The sequence below is a fragment of the Seriola dumerili genome, unplaced genomic scaffold (genome assembly GCF_002260705.1).
Source record: "Seriola dumerili isolate Sdu_G_001 unplaced genomic scaffold, Sdu_1.0 BDQW01000017.1, whole genome shotgun sequence".
Taxonomy (NCBI): domain Eukaryota; kingdom Metazoa; phylum Chordata; class Actinopteri; order Carangiformes; family Carangidae; genus Seriola; species Seriola dumerili.
In genome coordinates, this window is record NW_019174272.1 from 10,570,692 (window position 1) to 10,597,470 (window position 26,779).

At 41.9% G+C, this 26,779-nt stretch overlaps 1 protein-coding gene across 1 annotated transcript; it reads right to left on the reverse strand.

The window, feature by feature from the left end:
* Nucleotides 1–168: 168 nt before the first annotated feature.
* On the reverse strand, nt 169–26,779 carry gcn1 (GCN1, eIF2 alpha kinase activator homolog). Its single transcript, XM_022751990.1, has 57 exons — nt 26,756–26,779; nt 24,755–24,857; nt 24,584–24,647; nt 24,185–24,316; nt 23,619–23,727; nt 23,324–23,422; nt 22,214–22,348; nt 21,943–22,120; nt 21,765–21,839; nt 21,500–21,628; nt 21,361–21,411; nt 21,167–21,265; nt 20,853–21,026; nt 20,608–20,760; nt 20,400–20,492; nt 20,218–20,293; nt 19,712–19,871; nt 19,288–19,477; nt 19,048–19,172; nt 18,694–18,872; nt 18,485–18,578; nt 18,289–18,402; nt 17,996–18,194; nt 17,756–17,908; nt 16,903–17,084; nt 16,490–16,570; nt 16,070–16,213; nt 15,409–15,533; nt 15,025–15,214; nt 14,838–14,908; nt 14,228–14,393; nt 13,918–14,112; nt 13,484–13,730; nt 13,171–13,292; nt 12,932–13,046; nt 12,459–12,638; nt 11,602–11,822; nt 11,407–11,475; nt 10,492–10,630; nt 10,196–10,392; nt 9,564–9,706; nt 9,353–9,470; nt 9,020–9,235; nt 8,711–8,875; nt 7,604–7,765; nt 7,424–7,516; nt 7,190–7,333; nt 6,822–7,091; nt 6,369–6,482; nt 5,533–5,763; nt 5,213–5,406; nt 4,225–4,339; nt 3,723–3,819; nt 3,221–3,369; nt 2,389–2,499; nt 952–1,173; nt 169–851 (listed from the first exon to the last, which is right to left on the reverse strand). The coding sequence occupies exons 1-57, from the start codon at nt 26,771–26,773 to the stop codon at nt 726–728; spliced, it is 8,016 nt and encodes a 2,671-aa protein (XP_022607711.1). The 5' UTR covers nt 26,774–26,779; the 3' UTR covers nt 169–725.

The window sequence follows — 26,779 nt, forward strand, 5'->3', positions numbered from 1 at the left end:
TAGGTTTACTTCTCGTGATGATTGTATCATGGTGACACTACAATGTGGTTTGTCTGTTATCAACCTTGTTTTCACTGACAACTTAAAAACCTGTGGAATTACAGTAAAGTGAGTGATTTCCTGAGCCCACACTGAAGGAAACTTTCCAATATCTCACACACCACATTATGAAATCAAGATCTTTTTATTTTGTATTGCCTTTTTACAACCGTATCACTGACATAAGAATGGTTTTTATTCTTACAAGAGGCCCCCCCCCCCATCCCTGCCCCTGAACAACTCTCACACACAAAGTCCAAATAAAAGTTAAAGATAGGGGTGTCACTTCATTACAGTGATGTCTTAAATGCTTGAAATAATTTTGATAAAATAAGTAGCAAAACACTGAAACATCAAAAAAGATTTGGCCTTGTGTCTACCTAATTTAATTCAGTACAGCACAATAAGCTGCACATTGTGAGATAAAAGAAGAGAGTTATAAATTGTACTTAAAGGCCAATAAAACAATTACACAAAGTGAGAAAGAAAAAAGAAAATAAATTTGTTGGGGAATATGCTGGAAACCAGTCAAAACACAACCCATCTCAGCCTCGGTCCATGATAGGCAACATGGGCATGTGTGGCGAGAGTGTCTGGGGTTCTCATACAGTGGAGACTTGTTCTACATGTCAGTCGAGCTTCTGTTGATTTCTGCAGATGTCATTTCGTTGCACAGTCCTGCTCCATCACGTTAGGATGGTGTCATCTATCTCTTCATTAGAGTCTGGCAGGCTGGCAATTTTCTTCAAAGACCGGCGGTGACACTCTGACAGTAGGTCGTTACTGGCAGAGTCCAGAATGGCAGTCATACTCTGAATTGCAGCAAGAGTAAAAAGTAAAAATTAGAAAAACAGTATTTTTAATGTAAATCATCTGCATTTGTAAATTACACTAGAGAGTCTGTAGTCTGACCTGCATGGTTTCCTCTCCCTCACGGAGTCGCAGCAGGTTGACGATGGTGTGTTCGCTCTGGGCTCTGACACTGGTGTTCTTGTCCTTGGTGTTGTCCAGCAGACTCTTCAGCACAGGCTTGATGAGACCGGCCTCCATTGAGGGTGTAGCCGGGTCTTTGAACACCCACCACAGCACCCGCTCTGACACCAGTCTGATGTCACTGGACTGATTCTGAAGACACTGTGGGGTCACACAGACAGTAGATGTCATAACACAAAACCTCCATCTACTACCCACTGTGAAAGCAGGCACTCATCATAGCATTTATTCAGTTACACTCATTCATAGCCTCATGACTTTATTTATAACTACTTGATATCTGATATCTATCAGTCTGATATTAGATCTCATCATTTTATTTATACAACTGAACGCTTTGTGAAATTAATAATTTATGGCTGATATTTGACTTCAGCTGGACTTGAGTGGATTAAATTCTGATTTGACAGCAAGAGTTGAATATATTCTACACTCCTCAAGTTACTATTGGACTTTTAAGCCTATGACTTAATTTAACATCATTACCATTAATTTGGAGTTGTATCTACACTCACTTCCTCATTGATGTAAAGGCAGAAAAGGGAAGTCAATATAGCCTGTGATAACAGTGTTGGACAAGTGACCTGGAAAGTGTAGTGAGCTAAGCTACTTTCAGAGAAATGTAGTACGCTAATCTATACTAACACCAACATGGCAAAAGCAGTTTATCACACCAGAAGCTATCTCAGTGGTCAATATAACTGTCAATCAAACAGATACGCAGGTAAAATGATTTTCAGTTCAACTGTTTATTAAACAATAACCCGAGATTACTCTCAATACTCCAAAACCAGTTTAGCAACAAAAAACAAACAATAAAACATGTGCAGGTGTAGAGAGTGTGAATGTTAATCTATGTTTGTTTGTGTGTGTGAGCGTGTTTTACTATATTCGTGGGGTCTGAAAACCAGGAGCCCACTATACTTGTGGGGTCCAAGAGCTTTGTGGGGACCAAACTGCTGGACTCCACAAGTTTAAGTGGCTGTTAGAGGGTAAAGACTTGGTTTAAGGGTTAGGGTAAGAGGCATTAGGTCAGTTATTTGATATGGAAACAAGTGTGTGTGTCATGCGGATGTGCTTCTATGGCTACATGTTTGCATCCACGTATGGTAACATCGTCACGTATGGATCCGCAGCAGAAAGATCCACTGTGCTGTGTGATGCTAACATACTAATTGATCAATAAAAGAGCTTCACTATTGAAAAGCTATTTGATTAAGAAACAGCAATATTACCACCATGCTAGTGAGAAATGTAGTTAACTAGTAGGTAGGTAACTAGTGATGCTGCTTCTTGTAGCGACAGAACTGCCTAACACTTTGTGATTATCAGTGAAAGAAATGGTTCCTGCTTTACCTTGACTAACTGCGTGATGATGCGCTGGGAAATACTGGTGCCTCCCTCTGTTCTGAGATTATGCCTCATCAGGAATCCCATCCCTCTGATTCCACTGGTGGCAATGGGGATCTGGAAGAGGAGGGGAAAACAATATGTACTAGCAGAGCTGAGGACAGGAATGACATGCAATGTAGGGGAACAGTAGAGGACATGGAATTATAGCCTATAATAAGTATGTCACATCACTCAACAACAATTATGTAGTTATACATTTGAAGTCTTTGTAGTTTAGAAAGAAAAAATGTATAAATACTGGATTACTTTCATTCTTCAATTATCTGTTGAATCTTCAACTGAATAATTAGCAATCTGCAGATTTTCTTCTGCAGCAGAGGACTGATACCACACTCACGTCTGGCACAGAAAATATGAAGCTACAGCCAGGAGGTGGTTAGCTTAGCTTAGTATAAAGACTGGAAACAGGGGAAACAGCTAGCCTGACTCTGTCCAAAAGGTAAAAAAAACTGCCCACCAGCTCCTCTAAAGCTGACTAATTAACACGTTGCATCTCATTTGTTTAATCGGTTGTGGTTTAATGGCAGGTTATGGGCTGGAATATCTCTTGGCCAGGGGCAGTGACTTTCTGGAGACTCCAGCCCATAAATTGTTACAGCAGATACCTCCCAATAAACTCAGAACTTGTGAATAACCATATTTTCTAAAGTATGAAACTATTTATTTATAGTTGACTTACACAGGATATTCATTGCAGCCATGTGTATCAGTTCATAAGAGATGTGAGAAATGTATTGTCAAAGAACAGAGGCCCAGGCACAAACTTTCTCCTCACCCTGTCGGCAGTGGCGTTGGTCAAAATGGTTTCCGTTACAGTATCAAAGTACTCCTTCCCACACAGCTTCTCAGGAGCAGACTTGACAGCTATGGCCAGGGCCAAGCTACGACCATGGCGCACCATCCAGTCCACACCAGACATGTCCGCTACAGGCAAAAATAAAATAAATAAATAAAAATAATTTGTTTAGTTCATGCTCTCACTGTTTTACTGATGGATAGAGAACAGCAGAAAATTAGGCAACACACACAGGGATACTCAAGCTCTACTGGACAAATATGTTTATAAAAAGGACATGAAAAATACTATTGGTGCTAAAACCAAGCAAAAAATACACTAAAGGTTATTGTTTCAGTCTGAACACCAAGCCAGTGCCTGTGATAAACTGCAGTTATGATCACTGAGGACACTGAAATTGACAAATCCACACCTTACACACATGCTAATGATCATATTCAGAGAACTGAAGGTGATGATCATTTTGCATGTAAATACCAACCTAAGATGTGCTGAAGTAACACACTCTTCAGCTCCTCCTCTGACAGGAAGGCACACAGCACACCAACACAGCCTGCTGAAGCCATTCGAGTCGCATCCTACACACACACACACACACACACACACACACACACACACACACACACACACACACACACACACACACAGAATGACACACCAATCAGACAGCGACAGGTTGAGTGTCATATATTGTCAAACTGACATGTAGGCTCAAAACCACCTTTTCAGAAAGCCACATCCTCTCTGCCTCACTTCCGTTTTTCTACTGTGATCAGACAGAAAACTACACCACTGAACAGCTCTCTGTGAGATTTCTTCCAAGTGTTTAAACATTTATACTTTACTTCATTGGTAATTACTTTATGTATTCAGTAGCAATTACAGGCCCTGAGGTGAAAAAAATGGGCATGTTGCAACAGATTAAAAAAAAAGTCTTCTCAGCTTTACTTGTTGCTTCAAGGCATCTGCTCCTCCTGTCATACCTCATCATGTCCCAGCATGCCTAGTAATGTGGTGGTGATGTTCTTGCGGATGGTTGGGTCCACCTTTGATCCGGCGCCCTGGATGACAAACCTTAAGGCTTGGAGCATCGTCTCTCTGTGATGGAGTAAAGATCACAGCACAAGCATAAGAATAAACTGCATGTGGTAATAATAGAGCTGTACCAGTAACCAGTAGAGTTCTGAGACTGATAACAATTTTAATATTTGAATCTTTAAAAAAATATAAAGATGTATTGGCAAGTTTTTTTTTTTTTTAAACATAAACACAAACAAATATGATTTTAGATTTGGTTATTAAAGGACTGTGACTCAGACTGAATAGGACAGCTGAAAAATGAATGTGTCAGTGCTCTCTGGTGGACAAATGATGTAATGGAGACACTGTTTTTAAATGAACCCAGACATGTATTTGTTGTTTCTGTACTGCCATTACTTATTACAATATAGCAATGATATGCTTATATCAGCCAACTATAATGGCCTCTAGTTAAGAACATTTTGGGACAAATGTCAAATCCCAAGTTATTCATGGACTGTTTGATATGTTGCTCTGGTAATGTATTTGTTTCTGACAGATTTGCCTGTTTTTGCTCAGGGCCTTTTTCATACACACCACACACATTTCCACTTAGCTTTGTGTGTCATTCCTGAAACTTTTTTTCCCCCCAGTGAGTGGACACATGAGTTCATACACATCCCTCAGACCACTGGTTCTCAACCGGTTTTACTTGCGACTCCTTAAACTGAAGCAATGCGCCATCAAATTTCATCAAATTTGAAGGATTTATGGAGGAAATGATAGCATTAAGAGCCTCACTACTGTCATGTTCTTATGTATGATTTAGTTATACAATATCAAATTACAATTCAATATTAAATCAACAACCATCACCAGCCCAAACAGGAATCCAAAATGTGATTTGATTACATGAAATTTCCAGTATCCGTCGACTGTTAGAGCACTCACCTGACTCCAGCGTCCTCTGCGTTGCGGATGGCAGCCAGTTGCTCAGTGAAGAGTGGGTCCACCTTGGTGTGGATTGAAACCAGCTGGCCTAGAGCCTCAGCAGCCCTGAGCCTCACTGCACGGCTGGAGTCCTGCAGGGCCTTCAGGAAGGTGGTCTGCAGCTGAGGAAGGAAGGGCTTCAGGGCAATGCCCACCTGTAGGGGGAAGTCAGTCCAGACGTTAGAGCCAGAAATGGTGACTTAATACTCCAAAATTACATATCATATTATATGATTATATTTAGCCCTTTTGGTGTCCTATAGGGAGATGCAGGTACAGACCTTTGCCAGCAGCAGGGTAAGAGTCTCCAGCAGAGCGGTCTTCACTGTCCAGGCAAAGCGGTCTCCCAAGATACGAATGAGAGGTCCAGTGATGTTGACAACAGAGGGCCGCAGAGCCTCAGGAGACGTCAGTTTGATGACGCCTCCTAATGCTTTAGCTGCCTCTTCTTTTTGCTCAGGGCTACCAGTGAGGACACCTTCTCTGAGGACAGGCAGGATGCAGGTCACACCCTGTGGACACAAACACGATGAAGAACATCAAATATGAATAACAAACTATTATTTTCACTGATTAATCGGTAATGTAATGTTTTGCAATTAACTGCTTAATTACTCAGTCTATAATATGTCAGTAAATTGTGAAACAGGCCTGTTATGGTTTCCTAGCACCCAAGATAACATATTTTAATTGCTTAAAAAGAGCAAACATTTTTTTATATTTGTGAAGCTGGAACCAGCGAGTTTTGGGAATTTTAAAGCTTTTTAAAAAACTTATCAAACATCTTTGCTGAGCTAGTGTGTTATTAACCATGCCCCCTGAGAATTCTCAGTCTGACAAGTGTCTGGTAAAACTGAAGTTTCAGTATTGAATTGACAAATGAAAAGGCCTCTATGTGATTGGTCGCTATGGTTTCTTGTGTGGTCACAATTACAGTTACATATATGACATGGAAACCAGACTCTTGTCGACAGCAGTGTCAGAGCAAAGTTGCAGTCATTTGCCAACACAGGAGCACAGGAAGACAAATGTGTGGTACAAGGTAGAAATACAAGAATGAAGTCACCATGTTGTGATAAGGTGCCAGTGTTTATTGTGTCAGAAGGAGCCGTCTTACCTTCTTGGGCAGACAGAAACCAGGCAGGTGCTGACCCCTCACGTCTGCAGCTGCTGATCTAATGTCTCGATGCAGGTCATCAATTAGAGCCAGCTGGCTGCTCGCATCCAGTTTCTACAGTAACAGTAAGTAACAACACTGCGTCACCCTTTGATTAAGAAATAAAGTTTTTTTTTTATGCCTTTATTTGATAGTACAGTAGAGAGACAGGAAATGGGGGAATGACATGCAGTAAAGGCCGTCCGATGTGGGACTCGAACCGGGGCTACTGCAGCGAGGACTGTAGCCTCTACACATGGGGCGCCTGCTTAGACCACTACGCCACACGACGCCCCAGAAATAAAGTATTTAATTCTTCTTTCTTTGCACTATATTGTGTAAATATAAACAGTGAAACCTCAGGTAACCCTACATCAAATGTGTTCAGTTACTTTCATTTTGATGTCAACACACCTTGGTGATGGAGTTGATGGTATCCCAGCTCTGAGACAGGACCTCTGGGTTGGAGTCATTGAGAAGGCGGATGAGGCCTGACAACAAGGTGCGTGTATGGGTGCTGTAGTCCAGGCGTGTACGAGCGAAGTATCCATTAAGGATGGTGACTGCGGCCTGTCTGAGGCCGGGGTCCGCACCGCGTGTGGCCTCCAAAAGGTCATCTATGATGATGCGTTGGCCCACTTCATCTTCCACTGAGAGGATCACTGTTTGGCAGCTGCACAACTCCTGAGGCAACGGTAATTCATGAGGGTTACCGTTAGTAGCAAAACAGCTGAAGCACAACAGGATTAGTAGATATTATAATTTGTGACTGTCTGTGTTACCTGCGCTTCATCCTCTGTTCCCAACTTTCCTTTGAGGGAGGAGAGCAGAGCGGGCAGGATGACCCCGAGGTGGCGTGTCAGAGCGTCTCCAGCCACAGCGGACAGGAAGGCCAGCACACGGGTGTTCACAGGAGGAGCAGTCAGCTGGTTCAGCGATGGAGGACATCCACTTTAGTCAGTCATACAGACACAGTAATATGGACTAACAAAGGAAAACCTGACTGTAAACGTTACCTTTGGAACCAAGTAAGGCAGCACAGAGCGACTCTTCACCGCCATGACTTGCTTCAGACCATCCAGAGCAAACTCAGCTGTCTCCTCATCATCCTGGGAAAAGACATTCAGTGTGTTAAAGACTAGACTAAAAACTTTTTAATGCTATCTGGATTTTAGACTGCGTCCTCGCTGTCTCACCAACTGTTTGAGCAGAGTGGGCAGGATGTCGTCCAGCGCCTGGTGACCGATGGTTGCATGGAGCTGCTCAAAGGTTTTGGCTGCAGCCTCTCGAACCTCCTCCAGGGGGTCACAGAGAGCCTTCCTGACTGTGGGGACCAGTGATTCAGAGAACACCAGCACCTGCAGAGCAAACACCATCAGGTTAATAATTATTCATGGCTGTTACAGTTCTCAGGCTCCTGGCCTAAACTTATTTGTGTTTTTATTTATTTTTAATTTTTATATATTAATGTTTATTTTTTTAATTTAGATTCTGAACTGAAAAGCAGCTAACTTTAACATGCTAACCAATAAAAAAATATGTTAATGCCATTTCATTTCTCCTGAAGACTGTTTAGTTTTTAGCATGTTGCCTGTGTTGGATAGTGACAGTAGAGATAGAGCCAGTGAATGTCAAAAGAGCATCACAATGCAGTTATATGATATATCCTAACGACTGAGCCATCATGCTCACTTCTGACAACCTATTAAAAACACATTTGTACTTGAATATACAACTTGATATGTAGTAACATTAATTGGAAATGTATGATTTTTATTTTTTTTTTAAAATAAATTGTTCAACACAAAAACATGAACTTTAAGTACATGTTAGCAGGATTGTAGCTTTGAATCCTGGGAGCAGCTCTGAGGTACTGTTTTTAATTAATAACTGCACACCATCTTACAATGGGATCACAATGCCAATCAACATGTTGACGTTCATACCCATGGGTTAGACCACACCCGTCTTCAAACTTGACCTTCATTTTGATCTCAACTACACACCTGTAAAGTTTTGTGACTGCACCTTATAAAGTGACAAAGTGCTCAAAACTGCCTCTGTGGTAGTTCCTGCCAGAGTAGGCGTCTCCAGAACCACATTTTGCCATGACACACACAGACTTTGTGTTTGTGAAAACAATACGTGCATGTTACGGCTGGTAATAATTCTAATGGGTTTCTGCTGCTGTGGGCAACTATAATCTAATATGATCTTAATCTCATTTAGCCCCACTAGCTATGATTCTACAGGCTTGTATAATAGCAGAGAAATGTGTGTGTTACAGCATCTGTGTGACTCACCGCATCTTTGCTGGTCGACTTCATGATCTCACTGAGGCCGATGCAGACGCCCTGCCTCTCGTCGCTCTTGTCAGAGCGCAGCCCCTCCTCCAGGATGGGAATGATCTCAGGGAGAATCTTCTCTCCGAGCTTCCTCACCAGGTCACCCAGTGTCCGAGCAGCAATCTAAAACCACATGGACACCCAGCATCAGTAAAAAGGCCGTGTGTGGGTTCTTTCACAGTGACAGGAAAAGGCAAAAACTAACAGTAACCAACCAGGGAACATAAAGTCAGTGTGGTGTCGTTAAGAAGTGAAAAGGAGTAGTACCGTTCTCTTGTCAGGGCAGGTGGAAGCCAGGAAACCCAGCAGGAGAGTGAACAGGGTTGGGAGGATCTCTCGAAGAGTTCTGGGGGTGTTAGATACCACGATCTTCCACACATGGAGGGAAGCCTGTCGAACCACCAGCTGGGTGTCTGAACGACCCATATAGAGACCAGACAGGACACGGTTACGCCGCTCAGCGCCAAGAGCACCAATGATGGCCTGTGAGAGAGAAAGTCAAAGGTCATGTCATCCACACAACAAAAAGACAACTTTTGCTTCTTTGTATTAACTGGATGAATCTGTAGAGGATTTGCTGATGAAGAAATGTATTCATACTTTATTGGATGCAGCTGTTCCAAAGTTGTCATCCTCAGACGCCGTCTCTGTGGTCATCTTTCCTGTTACTCCAGAGATGTGGAACAGCAGATCTCCAAGCAGCTGCACAGAGCTGAACCTGCAAACCAAGAGCAGCACAGACCCATAGTTAGTCAATATACAAGTGACATTTATCTGACCACTAATGGGTTATTGTGTATTTAGGTCTAACCTGATTCTCCACAGATCATCAAACAGGCCCTGTTCCAGCTCAGGAAGCAGCAGTGCAATGGCGGTCTCGGCATACATGCTGATGATTCGCTGTCCGGCCCGCAGCGCCGTGTCTCTCACATACTCGTTCTCATCAGCCAGAGCCTGGTGGTCAACACAGAGAGGGTAAGAGTTACTGAGCTGCAGTGAAGTGTCATCTGCAGAATGATACACGGTTAAATAATAAAACTGCTTGAGTCAATGACGAGCCTGCTTCCAGATTAAGATGTATTTAATCACCATGGTAATCATGATGCTATATACTAATATACTATAATTTTCCTGCTGACCATCGATACATTCATTGGGATTCAATGTTGTACAAGACCAGAACATGGCAAGGACAGCTAGCTGTCAGATGTCTATCAAAGTGTAATGTGTGGTTAAAAAAAAAAAAAAAAAAAAAAAACAGTTTGGGAAATGCAGGGACAAGGGCCACATACAAATTCACTTGTAAACAGTAATTTTACTGGTTCTCAGAAAGTTGTGATTTAATGTGTATGTCTATAATTCTGTCGCACAGTTTAAGTTTAAGATTCATGGCTAAATGGGAAAAAACAAAAACATTGTTGTGAACAACTGTGTAGCCACTACCTTGAGGATGCAGGGGATGATGGGCCCAACGTAGGGAGTAAACTTGTCTCCGAAGGTGAGGGGCAGGTAGATGAACATCATGATGTAACCATCTCTGACGTGGGAGGCAATGTCTATCTTGCTGGCTGTTTGCACCACATCTGGCATCAGCTTGTCCAGCTTCTCCACTCCTAGTCCAGCCATCACCTCAGCCAGACCTGAAGACACCGGCACAGAAATCATTCGGTCACTCAGTTCTTGAATGATGTTAGGCACAAATCTCCAACAACACAAGACGAGAGGAGAGAAGAACCGACCTTGTGCAGCTCCAGAGCGATCTACAGAGCTCTGCTCAGAGGCCAGCGTTTCCATGAGCCATGGCAGCAGGTCGTCAAAGCAGGACTCACCCATCCCCTTCACCATGGCACCCAAGGCCTTGGCTGAGACAGTACGTACCTGGAGAGGAGAAGAAGAGGAGCGACTACAGCTTCAGCTTCATACAACAGAGCACATATAACTGGGATGTTTTGAAGATACTAAGTTGAGAGAAACTGAGTCTGAGTTTAAGTCTGTGTCAGTTACCACGGTGACAAGAGCTGTCTGACATACTGTTTCATTTCCTCATTCCTCATTTCCTCACACAGTTGATATCAAAGCATTAATTTGCAGAAGTTTACTGAGAAGATAATCAAAATCCCCAGTGCATATTAGTTTGTTACCCAAGGCCTACCTTAACTACTGTTACCATTTTTATGATAAGTCATTAATGTGATTAACACCATCCTTCTTTATAACACTGTGACTCTGAGGACATTAAGATGACTGTTATGTTGTCTATCAGTTGCTTTAGATGAAACATTTACTTTTTACTGTTAGTTTAAATATATTTAAATATTAGTTTAAAAGTGAGTGAAAATACGCAACATATAGTCTGAATATTTCAGTTACTATGTTTAAATTTACAATATCATTTGCAATATCACATGATATATAAAATATAAAATATGATGCTGAGCAAAATTTATGTATAATAGATGTATAAAAATTTCAGTTTGAACCTAGACAATTTTTCAACTGCATATCACCAAAATCAATAAGCAATCACTGAGTTGGACTAAAGGTTACGATCACAGGTCTATAATAAACTCATGTCATATCTGATTGATTTCATCTTCTGCTGCCACCAACACTTGATGAATAAATACAGTGTAAAGAGCTGTCACTAAACATACCTCAGGCACCGGGTCCAACAGAGAGGCCTTCAGTCCAGGAATAACACTGGGCAGGTAGGGTGATAGATCCTGTAAACAATGACACACGTCACACCATAAGCAAAATGCAAGTCTACAGACTACACTGGTTTGAAGGATTAGTAAGATTTTAACTTTGTTTATAGTTCTTTGTAATATATCTAGAATGCTGTGTACCTTCTGGTCAGTGAGGGAGTACATGTTGCCAATGATCTGAGCGGCCATCTTGCGAGTGTCAGTGGAGCGGTCCTGGAAGGCTCTCTGGACGATGGGCATGATGAGGGCAAGTGAGGCGGCATCAATGAAGTGCACAAACTTGGTGTCCAGCAGCGTCTGCAGGCACGTCTGGGTCTTCCTGGACGGATCAGTGAGAGCATCCAGGAGGATGGGTGTGATGGCTGAGAGAGAGTAACAGTGACATCATTAAAATACTAGTTCACTTAACATCAGTGGTAAACAAAAAAAATCCTCAAACTTATTATTTGATTACAAGCCTCATGTTGTAATTTTAATTCATTCATTCATTCATTCATTTACTGGCAGCATTTCTGAGCTGCTAACTAAATTACTTTTACGGATTTTTTTCTGATTGGAAATGTCAAAATACATGAATGTAGATTTAATGCATACAGCAGGTGAAATAATTCTGGTTATAACCCTGAATCATATTGTGTTACTCTACTGGACTGCTATCTATTGGAAAATGCTTCCCTCATTAGTGACTCAACACCTATTTGATACACGCCCATTAAAATGTAGCAGTACTAGCATCACAGAGTACATAAAGGGTGGTTTTTGTCATTAAGACCTTAAAATCTAGAAACAGAGACAGACAGCCTTTCTCAGACTGAATATGTTAGTGCTTAACGACAACTAGATAAAATAAGTAATAATACCTATTGTATTGATATTGTACAACTAACCCTGTAAATTTACTCCCATGGGATTAATAATGAAGTTTACCTTATCGTAATGAAAAATGTGCATACAGCAAAAAAAAAAAAAGCTCTGTCCCAGGCCGCTGAGTCCCTTACCCAAGATTTCAGGGTTACGGATGACAGAACCGATCTGTCGGAGCGCCTGCTGTCCGGCCTTCTGCACCTTCACATGGGAGTCGGTCAGCACCTCAGTCAGCTTGGGCACAATGCTGGGCAGGCATGAGGACAACTGCTTTGGGGCACAGAAAGCCATGGCACCCAGCAACTCCACCGAGCCTGGAGGAAAGAAGAAGGTTATTCACAGGAATCTATTGTATGACTAGAAAAGTCATTTGATTCTGACAATCAGTGATAGTCAGTATATAAGTAAACAAAAACACATTTAAAAAACTATTTTTTTACTAACTATTGACAAGTTAGTGTAGTTATAGTACAGGAAATATAAAGTAGTATGTATACCTTCCTCAGCTTTCTAAGCAATACCCAGAAGATGACCAAATAATTTCATATCCTTGATCATTAATACATTCCAGACCTGTCTAGGAACTGTGTATGTACGGGCTCCTCACCTGCTTTAGTTCTCCAGGACTCCTCCTCCAGGGCCACTAGCAAGGAGGGGAGAACTAGCTTCACTCCGTGGGCACTCAGGTTCCTCATCACAGCTTTGGCACAGTCATCTGCAGCCTGGGGAGAAAAAGACAGGGGTAAAAACCTTTGACAGTGATCACCCTAAGAGATTTATTTGAGCAGAAAATGAGATTTTAATGCAGGAGAGACAGTGGACTCAAGATGGGATCTGCCTGCTCACCTCTCTGACATACTGGTTTCCATCTCCAAAGCAGAGCAGGAGGTGTGGCAGCACATGGACCACGTATGGCTCAAACAGCTTCCCCAACATGTTACAAAGCATCTCAAAGGCAAATAGTGCTCCTGCAAGAGACAAACAGCAGGTCAGTACTTTCATATTTATTGGGCCAAAAAATATTTCATAATGTGATGTTCTGAAAGACTTTGTGCGGCAGTCAAATGCTAGATACAAATGACAAAAATAGTATCTGCATAAAACAGTTGTAAATTAATCCAAAGCCAAACAGTTCAGTGGTTGGTCAATCATCACTGACCTTCCCTCCTTCTGAAGTTTTTCTTGTCCTGGATGGCGTCGGTCAGCGTGGTCATGATGTCCTGCTGTTTGAGTGCCAGGATCCCGAGACCTTTGACCAGGCCAGCCAGTCCATACGCTGCTCCCTTTCTCTCTGCGTACTTGTCGCTCTCCAGCAGCAGCTGCAGCAGGTTTCTTACAATCCCTGCAGCGTCCTCCTTGATGGCAGGAACTAAAGGAGGTAAACAGCTGGCCACAGACTCCTGGACCTGATGAGAGATGACAAACCACATGAGATAATGTGGTGAATTTTTCACTGCACAACAATGTGAGTGGCAACAAAATGAGAGCTGTATAAAAAAGGCTAGAATAAATTATAATAAATCAAATCTTGGATGCTGAACACTGAATATTTAAGGGTTAGTAAGTTGTTTGGAAGCAGGTTGAGTTACTTACCTGCTGTGAAGGCGTAGAGAGTGCAGTGATGAGCTTGGCTACGATGGGTTTAACCTTGGGGTCATTTTTGTCCAGATGTTTTGCCAAGGAGCCCATGAGAATAACCACACTCTGACGGACAGAGTCATAGCTGGCATCCTGGGGGGCATTCTTCAGAAACTCCTCAAACACTGGCAGCAGGGAGCTCACGTTGTCCTGTTACAAAAAGCAGGGACATCAAGTACAGAGCAAGACATACATTTTCATATCGAAGTGCACGTCAATTTCTGTGTTTGAAATGTAGCTGGGGAAAAAAAAAAGTGAGCTGTACCTTTCCGTGTGTGTTGAGCGCTGACAGGGCGGCGTCAAGCATGCAGCGCCGCACCTCAGTGTGGCGGTCATTCAGAGCATCAGGAACAAAGAAGAGGAAGAGTGGTGTGACCTGAGATTCATCCAGGTACTGGGACAGCTTGTTCAGAGCCAGAGCGATGCCACACCTGACAAAGAAATGTGTGGGAGACAAAGGAGCTTAGCTCACAAAAGGGAACACTTAAATTTATCGCTCTGTTATAATGGGATTATAGCTTTTATGATAATATCTGATATATAACTGCTAAAGCAAGACATTAATAAGCAGATTGCCAGGAAAGGGGCCGTCTCAAAATTACACAGATAAAAGTAGTGAGCTGGCTCTCTGACAAGCACGTTTCAGCCTTTTCCTCTCATCACAATTAGTATCTTTTGGCGTCCTATCTCCCCTTGTTGGAACTAATCCAAATGTTTCTGCCTTTACTAAAAGGAGGCTAATGTAGATATTATGGTGGTTAATTGTGCGTGGACTAAGGTCTCTGAGACACACCGATTTTTATTTTGTCTCCTAAAATAAAAACGCTAAAAACCTCTGGCATCTTTCATCTTTGCAAACACACACTGAGATTTACCTGGCCTCCCACTGATCAGGTGGAGCCTCAGAGATGACTCTGCCCAGAGCATCCAGCACAGGAGGTGGTCTCTTTGAAAATACAAAAATATCACACTTTGATTTCTGAGGTCAAATTCATCCACTAGTAGCAGCCAGAGCTACAGTATAAGAGTAATAAGGTGATCTGGCTATGACTCAGGTCTCACATAGAGTTTCTGGTGGTAGAGCTCAGTCAGCTGGCTGAGCACCGTAGGAGACTGGTCTCTGTACTCAGACACGGCACTTGACAGAGCTTCTGCTGCGGCAGAACGGACAGCTTCCTCGTGGTGGGTGACATCTCCAATCAGCAGGGAGCAGAGCTCAGGGACCAACTCCAGACCCAGAGACTCCCAGAGTCTGAGGAGGAAAGACAAACCAACAAATTAGTTTAACTGTTAAACTGAATCGTTTCCATTCTCCTTCACAGAGCAGAAATCAAAACTTGCAGGAAGTAACATTTTTTTAAATGATATTTAAAGAACAGCATGGTTACTTTTCAGTAGAGAATGAACACTCAGCAAGAAAGGAGCAAGAAATCTCATAATACATACTTTTCAGCCAAGGCTCGTCCCTCCTCCTCAACATCAAACCTGGCAACCCAAAGCCTGCGCAGCAAGCTGAGCCCACTGGCCTCTGTGCTGTCTGTTGGCAGTGCAAACTCCATCTCCAACAATCCCTGAGCACAAATAGTTAAAGGGTTACCACTTAGTATGTTTGAAAGTACATCTCCATTATGGTCTAAAAGCTGTTTGGCCTTTCTTAGTTTATTAAATTTGTTTTTGAGCTCATAAAATATGTAGAAGAAGCTGAAAATGAAACATGGTAACTTCTCTTGTCTGTAATTGCTTGAATGGAATAGACCATCTTCAACTAATATAACTACAATTATTGCCTTGAGGTTTTACACCTCCACCATCCAGTCAAGTTGCAGTTTATATCCAGACTCATAAAATATATGCAGTGAAGACTTTGAAGGAGTGTACTGAAAGGCACTAAGTGTATTCTGCCATAACTAGGATACGAACACTTGAGTTATGGCCAAAAATATGTTTTGTGAGGTCAAAGTGACCTTGGTCTTTGAGCACCAAAATCTAATTTCATGCTTGAATCCAAGTGAACATTTGTGCCAAACGGACAATCCCAAAATATAATGTCTCCACCAATGGCTGACACCAGCATGGAGGTATAAAAATGAACTGATCAATCGCTCACCCTGAGGGCAGCATCCCGGACAGAAAAGCAAGGTGACAGCAGGGCGTTGAGGAGGACATCTATCTCTGGTTGCTCTGCTACAGTGCAGCCCTCTTCTCCTCCAGCACTGGCACACAGAGCTGTCAGGCACTGAGACGCCAACACCTGAAACACAGAATGTGAAAAGTCTCACATCTCAGGGCCAAGTCACTGATGTAGCTACTTTAGGTTGTTCCAACAGGAACTAAAACAGTCCTTTTAGAAAAGCTAATACAGCAAGTGAGACATGTACAGTAAATACAAACAGCAGACCAATACTTAATTAGTAAGAAATATAGCAATGGTGGAATCTAGAAAATAAATTAATAAATAATTACAATAATGTGAATTGAGTTTAAAATGAATTTAATGTGAACTCTGTCTGTAAAATCGCTTATGTACCTGGAGTCTTGGGGTGGCTGTGGAAATAATTCTGGTCAGAAGCAGCAGCATGTTGACACGTGGAAGAAGCTCAGGGCCGTTCTGAGACAAGAAAACACATACAGTAAGTACATAATAAACTACAAAATAAATGGTAGTATTTTCACAAAGATTTCTCAATTCGCCTTGAGATTTATTTTCATAGACCATTTGGCTTTGCTTAATAACCGAACAAGGCAAGGACTGCTATGTGGATGCCTGGTGAGTAAATAAATGCTGAGACAAATGGACTCCATGAAAAACATTTCTCTTTTGTTACTGAGTCATACTGGTTGTCTGAACTGATGTTTTTTTTTTTTCCACATAAATAATGTATTTCCCAGTCATCCTCATGTGCAGGTCACAGAAAGTACAACGGAGACGTTTGTCTTTACCTCATCTATAACAATGTCACCAAGGTCTGTGTCGGCCCGAAGCTGGGAGTGTTCGTTGATGACCTGCAGGGCTTTGGTCATCATGTTCTCTGTCTCCTCTGTGCTGCCTGAAGACTCCCTGAGCATGGCGTTGAGGAGAGGGAAACAGAAGGAGAAAGCTGGTGCAGACAGCGGAACCACATCTAAGGAAAAAGACAACACAAAGAAACAAGAGAGCAGTCAGTATGCCAGCACTGAATCAAATGAGATTAAATTTTCACGACAGATTGTGAGACTATGGCTTCTTATGCATCATTTTACATTTCCTGACACAAAGAGGATTAAAATATTGCCTCAATAGTTTCTGAAACATTAGACTATTAACTTCATCAGGAAGTGATTCTACACTTATTAGTTTTTCTCTTTTTTCTATTTCATTTGTGTTCTGTGGATTTTGATGAAATTTTTTGTCTCATTTTACAATTATTAATGTGGTAATTGTCCCAGATGTTTGAAATGTGGCCCCTGTTTTTGATTGGTTGTTACAGCCTATTGCTTTAGTATAAAGACATCTTCTTTCACACTGTTAATTTGATGTCTGATATGACTTTGCTACGTACTTTGCACATTAAATAACACACAGTTTAATTCCACATTCCTTAAATTAATTGAGATTTCCAACTGAGACTGAGTTCCTGTAATGCTTTTATTGCTGAGTCAATTTTGTCAAAGTCTGAATATATTCACAGAATGTAAAACATCATTTTTGCAAAAAATTGATACATGATTCAGAACTAAAGTGGCGCATTGTATGTGTCTATGTTGAAAAATGCGGTTGCTGCTGAGTTTTAAGTTTTAAGTGTCTGTGACTCACCACCAGTCTTGCCCTCTCTCTGTGGCACAGTGTGGTTGTGCAGCAGAATCACAGTACGCTGTACTGCTGTGTCCAGGTCCTCCAGTCCCCAGGCCTCATCCAGATCACACTCGGGCTTCAGCATCCGCAAAGTCACATGACCCACAAGCACAGCTGGAGGAAAAAGGATAGAATGATAATGACTTGATACACTGAGACAAAGCTGTATTTATCAATACAATACCGAGACAGGCTATGTACCTAGACTGTGAAGGTGCTTGGGCATAAGGCACGCTCCGATGTCCAAGAAGACCTGCTGGACGCGTGGAGCAGCCAGAGGGGAGTGTAGCAGAGGCAGAAGAACCTGGAGGACAGAAGGGAGCTCCCTGGTGATCTGAGCTGGTCTCTCTATCAAAGTAGCTTCCACCAGACCCATCACACTCTGCAACTCCACATCCAGCTGGTGACAGAAAGGTAAACCACAGGTCAACAAGAAGTCAGGAAGGCGTTACAGAAATCATTTGAGTCTTTACTTTAGACTTAAGGTTCCTTACCCCTTGAAGTCTCTTGCGAATAGAGGCCTCTTTATCAAGCTGGATTTGCATCATTTCCTTCTGTTTGCTGGTGAGCTGCACCTCTTCCTTGATGCCTTTTTTCTTCTTTAGCTCCTGTAAGATCAAAGGGAAATCTAACAGTGTTCCAGACTTTAACACCACCAAAGAACAGTGTTGGTGGTAAAGTACACTTTACCTCCTGTAGCTCTAGTTCAATGATCTGTTCCTTGTAGGAGTAGGCCTTGTTCTCTCTCTTCATGTTGACTTTCTTGGTGCTTTCCTTCTGAGCACTGCAGCAAGTGTAGAGGAGGAAGACATGAGTGAATAAATGCCAGATAGACAACAGAGAAGACAGGAGATTGTTGTTGTGGTTGGTCAACGGATGCAGGAGCGACTGTGTGCTACCTCTGGATGATGCTGTTGTCGTAGAGGCTTCCTTCAGGTGTCAGCATGATGGCATACTCCTCCCTTGTGACCTGAAGTAGAGCAGGATGGGAAAGCCCCTCGGTGACATGACTGATAACCCGCGGTAACAGCTTGTTGGGGGAAAGGCTGGAGAGGGCACCAACAGCATTTTTCACCGCCTGGGGAGAAACACATGACCATTAATCATCCTGGTATCATGTAAAATACAACAGCAACAGTCAATAGCTAATCTCTTGCAAGATTTTTCTGCATTTTTTACATCCTGTATGCAGAAGGTAAAAAGCTGTTTAACTGCATCATTCAATCATAATGAGGTGTGTGTTGTCATCAGACCTGGTTGTTGGCATTGACTTCCAGTAGATGTGGCAGAATTGCCTCCAGATTCTTTTCAATGAATTCTTCTGCTTTTAAGTTCATGGAGGAGAGCAGAACAGGCCAGAGGCCACGGCGAGCTTCAACTGGAAGAGATATATACATGTAGTGGATGAGATGTGGGACAGAGCACCAATATCTACTATCCCAGTGTCATTAAATGACAAAAACCTGTCATCAAGATGAATGGAGTTCTCCTACCTATGGATGGATGATGAGTGACTGTGAGGATCTCCATGGCCAAATTCTCTGCTTCAGCGGGGTCGCCCCATTGGCTGGCAGATGAGCAAATGACACACAGCGCGTCCAGCAGGACACGGGGGGGAACGTAGCTGCGACCCAGCTCAGTCAGCTCTCCTGACTCTGACACCAGGACGTCCTGGGGTAAAACCTGACCGTTTACAACATACAGTCAGTCATAGTCAGGCTGAGAAAAAAAACAAACTCATTCTTTAATTTTCAAACTGTAGTGGTTGTATATATATATTCACAAAACATTAAATTAATATTTGCAGCTGGTGCCAGAGGCTGGATATGTACCGAAGTACAATTTGATATTGTCTTTCAGTAGATTGGACTGTAACTAGATATTTTTGAGGCGTAAGTCTGAATAATCAGTCTGTACTTTGTGTTTGTTGATGATCACGCAGAGTTCTCTAAGAAGGCCATGGGCAAGACTAGATCCACCCAGAGAGGAGAGCAGCTTCCTGATGGTCTGTTGCGCCCTCTTCCTCACACGCCAGCTCCGAGAGAGCAAAACGGCAACTGTGGCGTGATGATACATCCTGCAGAACACATATATTATATTAGGATAATTAATGTATTAAGTAAGGTTAGCAAAATCAGAACAAACAACAACAATAGTGGCAGAAGGTTTTGAAGAGGAATTTAAAATGGCGCCACAGCTGCTTTTTCTATTGTGATGACAGTGTTAACAATATAGAAATCTCCGAGTGTCATAATTTAGTTAATTCTAAGTTGTGTCAGGCCATTTTTTCCATTCTACTGGTGAATATACTTTTTAATCCTCTGGGTACATGCAAAGTGTGCAGGCAAATGTAGAGTATTTGAGTTCTCTAAAACATTTTCAGGGAAAACGTTGTTTACAGGTTAATAGGAGGACAGACTCACTGTGATCTGCTGGTGTTAAGTCTGTGGGCGTGGTCCAGGAAGAGCCTTTCACAGAGCAGCAGCTCTGTGAGCAGAGCTAGATAAAATGCAACAGACAGATATAAGCCATAATTTTATGTCTTAACATTTTTTAATCAATCATGAGCTTCTGCAATGATGATAGTAAGAAACAATTTCCTTACTTTCCTCACTGGCCTGGGAGAGAAACTTCTCTGTGGTGAACAGTGGCTTCTTCTCATCTAAGATCACGTTCCAGAAGATGGTGAATTTTGCTTCTGCAGAGACAAAAAAATAAAATAAAATTAATTATCACATCCCATCTGTGTGAGCTAAAAAATTCAAATAGTCTTGATGAATGAGAAGAAGTTATTGTTGAAATGAGGGCCCCACCTGTCTGTGTCTCCAACAGAGCCAGTCGACTCAAAAGAACAGAAGCTGCCACACCCTCTGCAAGCAGAGCATGCTGGGAGTTTTGTGCCACAGCCTTCTCCACCGTTTGGAAAAGCAAAGGCATGAGGTCTGAGGCCTGGGCCAGAGTGTCACCTGAACACCAGGGGAAAAGAAAGGTGATAAGTGGTCTGACTTCAATTAATGCATCTGGACGTTTGACATGTAGTGCAACGTGTGTCACTGACCTTTAAAGGCCCCCAGCATGGCTTGAAGGTAGGCGTGTCGGACCAGAGAGGTGGAGGTCTTGAGGGTGAAAGCTTTCTTCAACCAATCCAAGAGAGCTTTGGGAACTTCTACTGTGAGGCGACTACTCCACTGGGATAGCACGGACACTGCATGCACCAAGGTGCCCTCGTGAACTAAAGAAAACAAAGAAAAGTTAGCACTAGACTGAAACATCATATCTTGCTAAGAATTTACAGGCCCAATGCATAAAACTGCATTATGGGCTCTTACTGTCTTATCACCCTAGTGACAGTAACAGGAAGCGCTGCGATACCTTCTTGCTGTAAATAAGGGATGAACATCACAGTCACTGCAGAGCTGAGAGTCTGGCTAGAGGTTCCTGACACAGCATGATGGCTGCAGCTGGCAATCCCTACAACAACAACAAGATGAAAATTCTCAGGTTGTCTGTTTGCATTTCTGTCTCATGGATAGGTCATAATTAAAAGTGTCTGCAAGGTCCCTTACCTGACAACACACTCATCTTTTGGGCAACAACTGTGAGCTTTCCCTCAGACCCTGCAAATGCAAGAATTATATTTCAAGTGAGCAGAACCAATCATGATTGAGACAATATCTCATTCTAAGAGGAAATTAATTAGTTCACCTCCGAGGATCTTGAAGAGGTGTGTGACGATGTCCTGCACTGCGGTGGGGTCACTACACTGCTGGGCCAGGTTCTGCATGGCCTGGACCGCCTCCTCCATCAGCTGGGCATTGTTGGCCTTCAGCTGGCCTGAAACACAGACCATACCATAATTATACACTGGAACTTATGCTAAATATCCTTATGGCAGCTATTTGCATGAAGACACATTTTTAAAATGGTGTTCCACAAAACAAATACAAAACTAAATCAGCCCAGGCCTTACTTGCTATGGCCTTTCCGATATCCATAGCATACTGACTGAGGTCGAGAGTCACAGCGGACAGCAGGTAGGAAACAGCTGGAAAGAGACCGGACAAGGTTTTAATCCACTATATGAGAGCGGCCCCAGCACTGAGCAGGTAAGTATTAAACACAATCACCAGAAACTATAGGGGACTCACTCTGCATGGCGTTCTCTGGACTGCGTAGCATTGTCTTCTGCAGAGTAGGTAGGAGTAGCTCCTTGAACTCAGAGTGGGACACATGACGCAGTAAGGCGCCACTTTTGTCCAAAATGTGCTGTTGTGGTTTTGTCTTGCTCATGAGGACTGATTTTAAGTACAGGTCCAACAGGGCACTCTGGAAAACACACAAGTTCAAATGGTGCTGCTATTTTTGGAGCACATAACTAAAAATGTAAGGTTACAAATCAGAAGTGATTAGGAAACTCACCTTATGCTTCTCTATTGTAGCTTTGTCTTTCTGAGCAGTACAGAAGTCTAAACACACGCCCAGCATGGGCAGAGTTGTGGAGCTCTGATCCAGACTCAACAGTGTGCTGATGTACTGCTCAACCAGTCCAGGGTGCTGTTAAAGACAACAAACGTCAGACCTCCAGCTCACAGATTAGGATCCACGACTACTGGGCAGGTCAAATTGAGGTATATTCCAGTATCATTTAATTTTACAGGCCGACAGTGGTCATGGTTTCTGCTCCTGTACAGGTTTTTAAGACAACACTCTAAAGTCCCATTCACACAGGATTAATACTGCAGGGGGAGATGGGTAACAAAATATTTCCCCTCCTCTCTTGTGATAACACCAAATGGTATTTTAGCCATTAATTACAGGAGCCATTTCTCTAACAGGTGTGCTGTGGGAAAATGATGTGACCTTCAACTGGCTTAGTGTTATTTCATTATTAGTATTTACCAGTTATTATTTAGCTGTAATTTAATTTTTAATACAGACAATCTACTTCAAGGTCTCTTTCTGGATGGGGATTAAGCGGCTTTTTTGGTGAGGTGAGAAAATGACTCAGGCAATACAGGCAGTTCACTACATACAAACCCATTTCATGCAGACAAAGGTAAACCAGAAAAGACAAAATCACTCACACCATGACATGGCAATTGCCTTTTATCTTTACTCATTGAATGGGTTGACTGATCGACTGTCAGTGAGGTTATCAAAATCCCTCTCTACTTCTTCTTCAGTTGTCACACTGTGCACAGAGCTGTTGAAACTACGTCATAGTGAAGGCAACTCTTTGAATAAAACTCAGAGAGTGGAGTTCAGAGTGGACTTAAATCACAAAAGGAACAACACCTTTGACAAAAAAGAGCAGATGATTGGGGCTTTGATTAAAATCTATGCACCAGTGCAGGCAATTTAGTCAAGATCCTGCCACGCTGCTGTATCATCCCCACACCTCTCATTTGTTTAGTGATTCAAACAAAGTGAATGACTTAAGTTTAAAAAATGACAATTCAGTCTGATTATCAGACTAGATCCTCCCCTCCGACAAGTATGCCATTCACTGCCAGTGTGTACTGCACTCACTTGCTCCCAGAGGTGATTGAGATTCTTGAGACTTGATTTCTGAGCAATGTTCTTGGCTCCTCCCACCACCTCGGCCACAAGAAGGCTCTGAACTTCCACCTAAAAAAAAGAGGGCAACAGGCCACAACATGACCCTAACATCCAAGATAAACACTGACCCTGGCCAGATGTGGGCAAATTCTAGTGACATTTAACAATTCAATGAGAACCATATGATTGTATACAAACAATATTTTTCACAGATAATAATATAATGATGTAATATCTGTTTAAGAAATCCAAAACTTTCACTGACCATTTTCTTCCAGATGGGTCCCTCTCTTTTCTCTGGAGCAGAAAACACAGTGGGGACTAAAAGGAAGGTCCAAGACAAGCCGATGAAGGCAGCAGAGCCTGTGCTTTTACTGAAAAATATAATATGGAAAGCACAAGAAAGGGAAGAAATAAAGTTGGTAAACATGGAAACAAAGACCCTAGTTCCTAGACACATTATTTAATTTAATAAGCTGTTTGTTTTTAAGCTTTCTTTTTTATTTCTATTTGAATCCAACTATGAACATATATATTTTTACATTTTCTGCTGTTTTAATTGGTAAATTCTGTTTCTTATCTATATAAGACTGTGCGAACTTTGTTATGGTGTGTTAATGTAGTTTGTTGTATTTCTGCTGCGTTTGCTCACAACATTATAAGTATATACACTACACTGTATAATTCTTGCTTACCCTGCCTGTCAAACACAGAGTGGAAAATCAATAGTGACAATGCTATGACGATGCTTTCAACTATTAATCTGTGAAGGCAATAATTAATTAAGTAGTGCAACAACAAACTTTAGACTGCAGTGGTTCAGAGGAGTACCTGGGCTCTCCATGTTTGCTGATGACTCCACTGTTCAGCAGGCAGTGAAGGAGGCTGGTCACCAGGATGCCAGGCTGACTGTCAGCCAGCTGGGCAATGACAGAGAGCAACTCTCTGCGTGATGCAGCATCCCTGAGAAGCGCGCACACACACACATCCATTATACTGACAGGTTATTTTGTCCACTCCATTTATATCAAGGAGGGTAGGTTGAATAGCATAAAACACTTCCTAATGCAATCCAGTTCACCAGCACCACAACCTGCAAATAAACTACACGACTGCTGTATTGGGCTGCATTAATTTCAGCTAGGTGTATTGAATAAACTGGAAACTTAGTGTAAACATTGAAACTATGTTGTAGTTTTGTTGTGGGTGAACATGACAACATAAACCTACCGATATCTGTGTGGCGTGAGACAGAAGAGCTTGCATAGTCCTTTGATAGCAGGCTCTGGTAACTCTAAAAAAAAAAAAGGTGTTTTGAAGAATGATTAGTGGTGGTTATAGTGCATATTTTTTAAAAACATCACCATAATGTAGAAAATTAAATATCACAAAATTCCTCACCTTTGCCCTTTATACACTGTTTCAGCTCTCCAAATATCTCCTTGCGCTCTTTCACACTGGCTGTGGTCACTTTTACAGCAAATTTCTTCAGCGTGTCGGAAACCTGAAGTAGTAGTCACAGTTAGTGTGAGGACTGGTGAATAAAAATCAAGTAAATGGCAGTAGTGACATCCTCAATCGAACCTTCAGTCCAGGAGGAAAAGATATTAAGTTCATGCTCATGTGGGACATGTGAGGTCAGAGTCTGGAGCTAGGATATACTTGGTGAGAAATAACTTAAATGACTGACTGATTAAAAGAAAAGTAGGCGACTGACTTTCTGTCTATCAACAAAAATCAGTTCATCTCAGCTCTAGTTTCATGTTCATCAACTCATACTTTGGGCCTTGATGTTAAGATGTGGGCTTGTACTTATCAAACTTGTAAGAATAACACTACAGCATGCTCTAAAGGAGCAGATAAGAGTAAAAAACAGTTTGTCCCTGAGTGTGCACAATAAGACACATTCATCAAGTCATTTACTCCTACTTACAGCCAATTGTATGAGTAACATACATTGCAGATCAAACTTAAGTGATTTCATGTATGCTCAGAGAAGGAGTAGTCAATCATTATAGAATATAGATTCACCCTACATCTGTCATATTGAACATTGTTTTTTTAAAAACCCTGTTCACTCCTGTTTATACATTTCTTGTTAATTAAACATCTTGACACAAACTTTTTCACCTTATAACTTTGGGGGGAAAAAAGCTGTTTACTCAGTGGTATGTTGTTCTGCAAGAACATATACTGAACAACCATAATTTTATATGTTCATCTTATTTGTGTGAAATCTTCACAGGAGAAATTAACAACAAATTATAATGTATAAATATATAAATAGGGATGAAATAACAGGAAATTGCCTGTAATGGGAGAAGAAAATTCTGCTGCATGATATATAGCGATTGGTAGAAAGTGGTGTAAGATCCTATCAAATGTTCAAATGCAAATAACTCATGAAAACTACTCTGTTCTTAATTCTACGGTGTTATTGCTATAGTAGAAAAAACATCAGCATACTTGGCTCTGTTTCTGGAATGAAGCCATCTGATATTTACTGGTAGTTTGTGAGGAGTACAAGTGAAGGATTTTTGCTTCAGATTTTTGATTTCTCACTTTAATTCCAAATTTGACATTTTGTAGTTTGATAAGATTCAGACCCATGATTGAAAACCTATAAACATGCATTAGATATAAATCTATTAGTGTCAGATTTTGTCTGAAATTGTTCTGTGTGGGGCAGAGATTACTTCTAAGCGAGAGAAATGCGAAAGAAAAGGAGGAAAATCTTTATTTCTGGAAGAGCTCTTCATGTATCCAACTTTCTTTCAACAAAATAAATAAATTGGAAAACTAGTAAAAGCCAGTCAACAATGAAGGCCTTCTTTTTACAATCAACTGGTGGTCGTAAAAGGATTTTTCAGTAAAGGCAATACTGTCCCTGAGCCAGCATCTGCCACGCTGGGTTACGTAGGCTACTGTTTATTTAACTCTCTCTCAACATATCAGTTGTTACGATTCACTACTTATGCAGGGCGTAGCTTGGTTAACTCACCACAAAGATATAAGATGGCTGTTTGTTTAAGTTTGGTAATTTATACCAACTGCAGTTAATGACAGTGAGTTAAAGCCCCTGGCGAGTTTACAAAACGGTACCATCCACAGCTTCAGCTCGCCTCCCTCTGTTCAGAGACCAGTCCTCTGTCAGTGTGAGCTGGTTGTCGTTGGCTGTAGCAGCAGCTCAGTCCCATCTAGTCACACTGAGGCTACGTAGCACTGAGCTAACAGCCTGCTAGCTAGCTGTTGCTAAAGTTTACCTGAGTTTTTCGTTGAACACCAAAACACACCAGGATGTTTACAAAGCGCCACTCAAGATACATCGAATTTGGTTTCCCAAGTACTTAATTATCATTCTTTAGGCGGATAGCGTACTATTAAAAAAATAGTCACACAAACCTGCGTGTCCGCTGCCATCTTGCC

Coding starts and splice junctions, on each gene's coding strand:
- gcn1 (XM_022751990.1), bottom strand. Junction 18,873..19,047: donor AAGTCAATGCCAACAACCAG/GTCTGATGACAA, acceptor GTTTCTCCCCAG/GCGGTGAAAAATGCTGTTGG. Junction 3,370..3,722: donor GTTACTTCAGCACATCTTAG/GTTGGTATTTAC, acceptor TTTTGCCTGTAG/CGGACATGTCTGGTGTGGAC.